At 38.6% G+C, this 8,966-nt stretch overlaps 1 protein-coding gene across 1 annotated transcript; it reads right to left on the reverse strand.

Moving 5' to 3' along the window:
* Nucleotides 1-1,337: 1,337 nt before the first annotated feature.
* Nucleotides 1,338-8,773, reverse strand: LOC145459584 (receptor-type tyrosine-protein phosphatase alpha-like). Its single transcript, XM_080338177.1, has 4 exons — nucleotides 8,629-8,773; nucleotides 8,162-8,238; nucleotides 7,666-7,800; nucleotides 1,338-1,526 (listed from the first exon to the last, which is right to left on the reverse strand). Exons 1-4 carry the CDS (start codon nucleotides 8,669-8,671, stop codon nucleotides 1,344-1,346), a joined length of 438 nt encoding a protein of 145 aa, XP_080194303.1. The 5' UTR covers nucleotides 8,672-8,773; the 3' UTR covers nucleotides 1,338-1,343.
* Between the last annotated feature and the right edge of the window lie 193 nt (nucleotides 8,774-8,966).

Consider the following 8,966-nt stretch of genomic DNA (forward strand, 5'->3'; position numbering starts at 1 on the left):
AAGCCTATCTAATTATCCATAGCTGCCTAAGTGGCTCGTGTCTAATTATTCTATCATGGCAATCTGAACCCCACAGGTCAAGTACCCTTTCTCAGAGAAAAATTATTTGCCGGTGAAGAAATACCAATTTTCGATAAAGCCACCACAAACGTTTCTTGGATCTCGCATGGTTCCTCAATAAATTACGGCATGATGTGTGGATGTACGTAATATGGCCATTTACTTAATTTTTCTGAAAAGTTGCGATCAGCGTTTCACAATTAAATGTCAAAGCTCGACCAATTATAGTGTCCAAAGTAGGGTTGCATTTAAAACAAACGGTGTTTTGAAATACAAAATTGTATTTTTTCGAGTTATAAAATTATGCCATAATTGTGTAAATACTTTCCAAAAACAAATTGTATGAGCACACAGACAATTACTACCAAATTTAGCCAATGTGTATCGTTATGGGATGGTTGGAAGTGGAACCCTCAAAATAGTCGGTTCAACAGTTGTAGTACAGATATTTTGTCAAAGGGGCTACATTTACCCTATATTTACGATGGTCAATTTCAATCCATTATGACGTCACAATTTAAAATTCGTGATGTCATGGCTTAAAAACAAAAAACAGTAAAACACATGTTTTAAATTAGGGCCTTGTTTTAAACAAGTTTGTTTTAAATTAATTTTTGTTTTGAATGCAAGCCTAGTCTAGAGGGTGTGTGGTACTATCACTCAGAAATTAGCTCCCGAATGACACAATGAATCACCAGTCCGATAGCCGTTTCTACACTTATCACAAATTGCTGTTTCTTTTTGACTGAGCACTATCTAAAAAAAAACAAGCAAGGTAAATGAAACAGACCATGGTAAGTAAACAATAACATAATGAAGTTATAACGAAAAACGATAGCTCTACTTGCGTCCTCCCCCCGCCCCCCATCCCCCTGTCTTGCTCACTCTTACTCCCTAAAACAGATACATAATTCTATTTTTATTTTCTTATATTCCTTTTGCATCTATATCCTGCTTTTCTGTTGATAATTCATTAGTTTATAGCCTTCTGTTCATATTTTCATGTTAATATTTTCCCTGATTTGAATTTTTACCCTTTGCCACGTTTTTGGTCATAACTTTTTTTTCTCGAGGTAAAAAAAGTGACAAAACCTATCATTGAAAAGCTGGTAAAATTATCTTTCCAACAATATATAATACGTTTTTATAAGTATTTTTTCTAGGTTGACCCATTTTTAGACCAAATTCTACAGGACTAATAGTAGGCTACCATGACCCGGACTCGACCCTCTGCTCGCTGACTTGGACTCGGACTTGACCCGGTGCACTTTTATATAGACTATTTAAATAGCTTTAATATACGATATACTTACTCTTGCTGGTTGATGACGTCTCTCGAGATAAAATGTCCTCTCGACCCATCCCCTTGCTTCCTGCTCACTCTGTAGGGTGATCGTAATGGTGTTGTATGTTGCAGGCGAGTTGGGCTTTTCTGGCCAGTAGTCACAATATTGACCGTGGTTATCCTAGAAAAATGAAATAAAGAAAATTGCTTGGTCATGGTACGATCAGTCTCTGACACAATGTATGCGTTCAATTATTTTCAAATTAACATTTCATTGTGATGAATGAGAGATTAGTCGGCCTGCAGCCTATACGACTGCAATGACAGATTGTTTTTAGAACGCGTTTTGTGCAAGTTTTCAATGGGGAGAAAGCGTAGTGGTGAGCGACGGCGTCATTCAAGCAGGCGCTGCGGGTTCGACTCTCGCCGTCAGAGTTTATTCTGGATACCCGTCCCCCTCGTCCCCCGGCGACAAAACAGCCCAGGGAGAAATGCCCGATGAATAAAGAAAAGAGCAAGATATAGTTTCTAAAAGGGACCGAAGAAACCAGAATATCATCGCAGAAAAGCGTGACATCGGGCACTATATAGGTCGAGGTGAATGCCAGTTCCAAGAGACTCCAACTTGTTCATCGTTCGGCGGCCCACCCCCCTCCCCCTACCTGTTCATTGCATCGCATTGTGTGTCTTGTATATCGCAGTGTACATTGTGTGTGTGTGTGTCTTGAGCAGATGAAAATATAATATGTCGATTGATTGAATGTCATGTCAGCAACATCATTCCTGATAATCGTGACATTGATATCTATAGACAGCACGAACCGCGCTGGTTCAAAGCGAGTACTCAGTTCCTTGAAAACTTTTCTGGTGCCCATATTCAAGACTTATCGGCACACTAACGGGATACAACCACATTTAGAAGCAACACAAATAGGGTAGAGGGCAGAGTATGACGTAGCAACCAAATACATAATCCAACAATCAATCGACGATTTATCAATAGGGGGATTTTTTCCATGTCGAAATATGTCAAAATTTTGCCATAATTGTAACGTTAGGTCAAATAAATTCACGATTATTTACAAAGCCAATTTGTTTTGTCACCTGCATTTCATTTGTATCGTAAATGTTTGTACTATCGGTGAAATTTTCACTTGATAATTTACAGCGTTTAGGCCTACCGTTGTAGACGGCCCATTATCTGCTCATTGTGAATCATAAACGTCCAAATGAATTGAATAGGGTTCCATTATAGATAACTAACCTACGGATAGATGAGCAGCACGTGATTCACGGTCGAGTGATGCCAGGTGGGGCAGATTGCTGTCGCTTCATAGCATGGAACGGCAAGTAAATTGCTAATCACATAGATCACGATCCGAACGCTCAAATTAAATAAATTTGATCTTATTTGAAAGCTACAGTCGCGATGACTTTGATAATATACATTCAACTTTCATCATGACAATGGAACCATCCCGAACTAGCCTTCAAAATCTGAAAATAGGCATTGTTCTGAACAATCGCAACCACGCGAGGACCGTAGTTTTAGTCATTGTGCTGCGTCGTTGCGATTGTTTAGAGAACAATGGAACAAATCTGCCGAACCTCGCATCACTCGACCGTGAATCACATGTTGCCCATCTATCGGTAGGTTAGTTATCTATAGCTACATGGTGTCGTTCTCAACGTACCGCAATATCCTAACTGAAGCAAGAATGCGTGAATATAAATTTTCATGTAGAAAACGTTGTCCAAACAAAGCATCACGCTGTGTCACCAGCAGGGTACACGCAACTTCAGTGTTGCCAGCCAACAACTGCTGCTGTTGACCGTCCTTTCTCCATTATTGGTAAGCTTAGTAAAGACAAACGCTTTTTACCCAAGAATGTGGGAATGTATCTTTCATTGTACAACAATTGTTTTAATTATTTCTACAATAAATAGTGATGTAACAACTGGAATGCTACTATTATAGAATGTAATCATGCAATGGCAACAACCGAGTTTACAGCTTCGTTCCGCTACGCTGAAGCTTTACTCGGACTTATTTTACGGCAGCTACTGTAGGATTTCTTGCAATCTAAAAGTCGTATTCCAGAGCGCAGAATTTACTGAATCCGGTCTTAATCGAAAGCTGTTGTCGCACTGACTCCGAAAATATCAATCAAAATATGGCCAGGCTCCGTACTTAGATGAAAAATCACCCTCAACATCTAAAATCTGCATTATTCAGAACAATCGGATGACCGCAAACAATGACCGTAACATTGACCCATTGCAGCTCTTTGATTGTTCGGACAATGTCGATACACTGGTCTACACAAAATTTCAGGTTTGGGTTTCGACCATTGATTTTGGCTAATTTTGGGGCGCTGAATGCGAAAATGGCCTCAGATTTTCTCCATCACATCGCGATTTTGAGATATGAAATATCCCTAATTTTTTGAAAAATTCAATTTTTGACCCCCCTCTGTTGTCAAAACAAGGAATTCTGATGCAATAAACACTGTTTTACCTGCAATAATCTAGCTTTAATTAGCAAACAAGCATTCTATGTTAGATTCATACAAATTTGAGTTGTCTTTAATGAAGTTTTATGCCCCGCAATTAAAATTAGGCGTGCAAAATAGCAACCATAATAAAATTAAATGCAACATTATGCTGACGAACATGTGGATAGGACAGTAACAAGGTATTATCTGAATTACAGCCTAGAGTTCACACGATATGCACATAGACATTCCAATTAAGTGTAGAAATTCTGACTTGGGCAAGGCGAGTTCAAAAACAGTAAAAAAATAGCTTTCATAAAATATGAAATCTTCACTTATAAGCTTAAAAATTCTCTTGTTAGGGACTTTCTTTTACGAGCAGCATCTGGAATTTCTCTTTTCCAATTCCATCAATTGTCGGCTATCATATGAAAATCCAGGCACTGGTGGCGACTGTGTCCTTGTCCTTGCTCGTACCGGATTTTTACTGGTGTGGGAAATAAATGAATTCGGGAAATAAATGAATCCATAAATCCCACCGACCTTGATAACGTGCCTCCATAATTTTAATATCTTGGCTGAACCGTTCACCCTGTTCTTCACTAACTTTCCCAACTTTCTCAAGGTTTTGTCTAAACTCATCCGCATGACTCTTCAAATCGTTAACTTTGATGCTCATCCTGCATCCCAAATCTTCATAACTAAGCAGTAGCTCCCTTGAGAGATCTTTATAATTTTCTGCTTTTTTTGTTTCCCAAAAAACAGCACCGAAAGCATTCCAAGCTCTAGCCTTTAACAATTGCCTAATTTGAGGTCCATTGAAAATATCAGTTCTTTTGTCTCTTCACTGAGACCAGAAAAAAGCATAACATATATCCTTTAAAACACCCCCTTCACAATCCAAAGCTTTTACATATTGTTTCATGAGACCAAATTTGATGTGAAGAGGAGGCAAGAGGATCTTTTTTATATGAACAAACTGATCACGTATGATATTTTTGTCTCCAGGCGTCATGGTGAGCCTTGGAGGCCACTCATCTTTGTTCAAGTGGTGATCCTTGACCCTGCTGTCCCGGTAGCATAGGAAACATGGGTATTCGATGTAGTCACGTTGTTGCCCCAGCAAAAGTTCACAATTCTCAAATCTAGACAGATGAGCTAGCCATGGTCATGTCACTACAACTTTTCGAGAACGGTTTTGATGTTCTGATGATCTTCTTATTCATATTCATTGCGATAAAATGTCACGCTTGTACCAGCTTTGTTAGTTGCTCTTTTGCCTGCTTATTTTTTATTCCAAGGCATGAAATTTTAATAAATACAACGCAAATTTGTTTGAATATAATATAGAATGCTTGTTTGCTAATTAAAGCTGGATTATTGCAGATAAAACAGTGTTTATTACATCAGATTTCCTTGTTTTGAAAACAGAGGGGGGTCAAAAATTGATTTTTTTTTTCAAATTAGGGATATTTCATATCTCAAAAACGTGATGTGATGGAGAAAATCTGAGGCCATTTTCGGATTCAGCACCCCAAAATTAGGCAAAACCAGTTGTCAAAACCCAAACCTGAAAAAAAAGTTGAAATTTGTAGACCAGTGTAATTCAGACTTGGATGGCGAATTCTAAGTGGTTCCGTGCCTGATCATATTTTCATTTACATTTTCGGCGTCAGTGTGACAGTAGCTTTCGATCAAGACCAGATTCAGTAAATTCTGCGCTCTGGAAGACGACTTCTAGATTGCAAGAAATCCTACAGTAGCTGCCGTAAAATAATTATGAGTAAATCTTCAGCGAAGCGGAACGAAGCTGCAAAATCGGTCGTTGCCATTCCATGTTTACATTCTATAGCTACTATAGTACCGCATATTTCAAAGTTTATTGTATTCACTGTTACAATGCGGATTTCATTGCGTGTAATTTGATTGTAACGTGATACTATACCTTATTGGTTTGGAAGTCTTCGAGTTTTAATAATGTTCTATCTATTGAAATGGATATCGTATTGAAAGATAAAACAGTTACGTTCTACCTCGCGGTAAATATAGATTCAGAAGTCTGTGAAATGTCAATCAAAATCGCAATGAATAGCTATAAAATTGATAATTAAATCCTGTATTTACCAAAAATCCGTTCATTGAATAATCAACCGATTAAAAAGTTGATCATCGTCATGAGAAATACTGATATTTACGATCGTAATCACCAGTTTCTGGACTCCCTGAATAAGCGCTCTATTTCCTGGATTTGTCCGAACGATTTTGCAGTTTGCTGTTGTCACAGACAGGATTCTGTGAGATTCGGCCCCTTTCGTCGAAGGTAGATTGCCGAGTGGTATTTGTTTCATGATATCTTGAAAATTGAAACCCAAGTGGTTTGACAGGGACGGTTGTGGGCTATGAGTGAGAACAGTCCTTTGAATTCGTATTTTGATGTGTGTATGCTGGTAATCAGGCCTGTAACAGCCCGACCACAAACTCTTCATTTTGGACGCTCCGCGACACACATATACGAAGTGACAGTCCAAGAAGACCGACCGCGATAAAACCTTACTCGCAAATTAGCGCCGCATATTGACTAAAAATATGTCCAGGCGCCGAATTAGTCGGCGCAAAATAGCCGCGTGTCTTTAATATTGGTCCGCGTGTATATGTAGTTTGTTACTAATAATAGGTCGGAGTACCCGCCAGAAACAAGTGAAGAAAGGTGTAGAGTTAGACATACGTGGCCAATATGTTCAATTTCGGACCTCCACCAGCTGTAACGGTAAATCCGATCACGCGGTATGAGAGACAATAAAATTGGTAGCAAAGTATGGATTTTTTTTAGAATCATCAATTTTCTTCCATTAATTTTGAAAATTTTTCGCGCCTGGCACGACTGCTTTTGTGTAGGCCTACTCATTGATGTACCAGTACGTACATGTTAAATGCTGTGCTATACCGGCGCTGGAATAATGAATTTTCTTGAATAATGGTTTATTTGTTATCGACGGTGGAAGCAATAGTACTAGATATGCAATAGCTCATATTAGTACAGACGAATTTTCCACTGGCGAGTTAGTGATGATACCAAAGTAACCAGAGGTCTGGGCAGAAAAAGAATTTCGAATGCAATGGTTTCAGGTCGTTTGCGGTACAGTACGCAGTCGTGTTTGGGTTGAAATCGTAACCACGCCCTTTCGAAATGTCGCTTCTATGTCCAATATTTATGCGATGCTTCCTAAGCAGTGTCTAATTGAACACTGCGGGCTCCCTAAACCATTCTAAGGGCTTCTCTGAAGCTCAATATACACTATCAACGTATACGTATGATTTTTGATGATACGCTCGTCTTAACCATCATTGACAGCAGGCATATATGCCCCATACGTAGTTGAATTGTGACTGCTGTGATGGTATGTCGTGTACAGTGGCGTACGTAGAGGAGATTTTGGCCCGAAAGCGAAACCCAGTATTTCTGAAATGCCTATTCCATTTCAAATATTTATAAGATCATTTGCAATTAGTATCACCCCTTTACTTTGTACCGACCATTACAGTACCACTTTACATGATGAAGCCTCGTATTTCTTAACTGATATCTGAAAAGGTACAGCAGATTTCCAATGAACATTCAATATCATGTTTTCGTTTTACGTGGAATAATGATTTGTTTCTCTATTAATTTTGAGCACGGGCAATCTCAAGTAATGTATTAAATGTCAAGATAGATGTGTATTGTGGTAGGTTTTTGTCCGCGAAAGCTTGCGCATCACCGCAAGTGTTCCGCGAGTTACTAAAGGTTAAGAACCACTGATATAAATGTATTTGAATATTGCCAACCAGTGCTTCTTCGAATGGCTTATTCAGCATAATGACATCGTCAACGAAGTTATCCCACAATGCACGCAGAAAATATTCCACCGTAGAATTTGAGGGTCCTTCAGATGCGATGAAATACACTTTGTCGTGGTAAGCCTGTATTGTATCAAATATAAGTAATTAAATATAGATCACACATCATTAGAAAGTTTGTATGTTTATTGACAAATCACGACACGAGACAAGATATAATGGTACTCGTTGAGCTACTTGATGATGTTAGTTATTTTTATAAGATAAAATCAGTATGAATACCATGTATAACTGGATTCATAATCATGAATGAAAGTTCGGTATAATCTGGAATCTATCCATAGTTGGCATCAATCGCCGTTGGTCGCGTACTCCCATTCACAGAAACATCATCAACACCAATATGATAAGCAAGCTGGACAGTGGACATGCTCAATGAGGTGAGCATTGCTCATGTATGTCATTACGATTATGAACTCCCCACCTCCACAAATGTAGCATCGATTCTGACCCATTCGGTATCTTCCGGTTGTCTGACAATGACAACGTTTGAATGGTTCGCTGCAATGAGATCAACATATTAAGATTTATTTTAGAAATCTTATCGTTGATTTGATCATAATGACTTGAAGTTTGCTTTTACACATTTATGGTTACTCGTGTATTATAAATTTAAAGCAATATTTAAATTCAATACACCTAAATTGGGAAATTTCTGATTCCGATTCCAATGCCTCTAAATTGATAGCCATGGCATAAACATCGAGGCTGGTTCTTACTACACGTTCCCAGGAAAGGTTTGCGTCAGATGTATGTACTTTTGGGATCAATATATTATGCAATAGATGAACCCGCCCCAGAATCACTCAACACTGCATTAAAACAAATACCGGATATATACCGAATTCTATAGGATACTGCCCAATTGAAAGTTCATCTGATATAACTCACGTGTTGAATTCTGACGCCATTTTGAATGTTTAGCGTCGAACATATTGAGCAGTGTAAATTCCTGACTCTCACTCCAACAAATAATATTCAGCAATTAGAAGGAATGAATACGAGTTAACCTTCTTCTAGTAAATCTAGTTAATCACAAGCGACTTCCGCAAGTTTCGGTGGGCGGCTCTCATTTTCACATTTGAAATACGATGTATTTGTCCGCCAGTGGGCGCTAGTGGTTCCTATTAAACTAACCTCACGGTCGTGGTTACCAGCATTGATAGATAAAATCACAGACGGAGACGTGTCTGGTTATTTAGCACGTACAATACCAGACATTTTTTTCC

Source organism: Botryllus schlosseri, unplaced genomic scaffold, assembly GCF_051294905.1.
Source record: "Botryllus schlosseri isolate E-star unplaced genomic scaffold, Bs_hap1 Bs17a, whole genome shotgun sequence".
In the NCBI taxonomy this organism is placed as follows: Eukaryota; Metazoa; Chordata; class Ascidiacea; order Stolidobranchia; family Styelidae; genus Botryllus; species Botryllus schlosseri.

Bases quoted from the DNA above. Each gene is read 5' to 3' on its own strand.
- LOC145459584 (XM_080338177.1), bottom strand. From the start codon at position 8,671: ATGTTCGACGCTAAACATTCAAAATGGCGTCAGAATTCAACAC. The intron at 8,239-8,628 runs GTGAGTTATATC...ATCTCATTGCAG, and splicing joins ATGGCGTCAGAATTCAACAC to CGAACCATTCAAACGTTGTC. The intron at 1,527-7,665 runs GTTGGCAATATT...TCATTTTTCTAG, and splicing joins AGCCATTCGAAGAAGCACTG to GATAACCACGGTCAATATTG.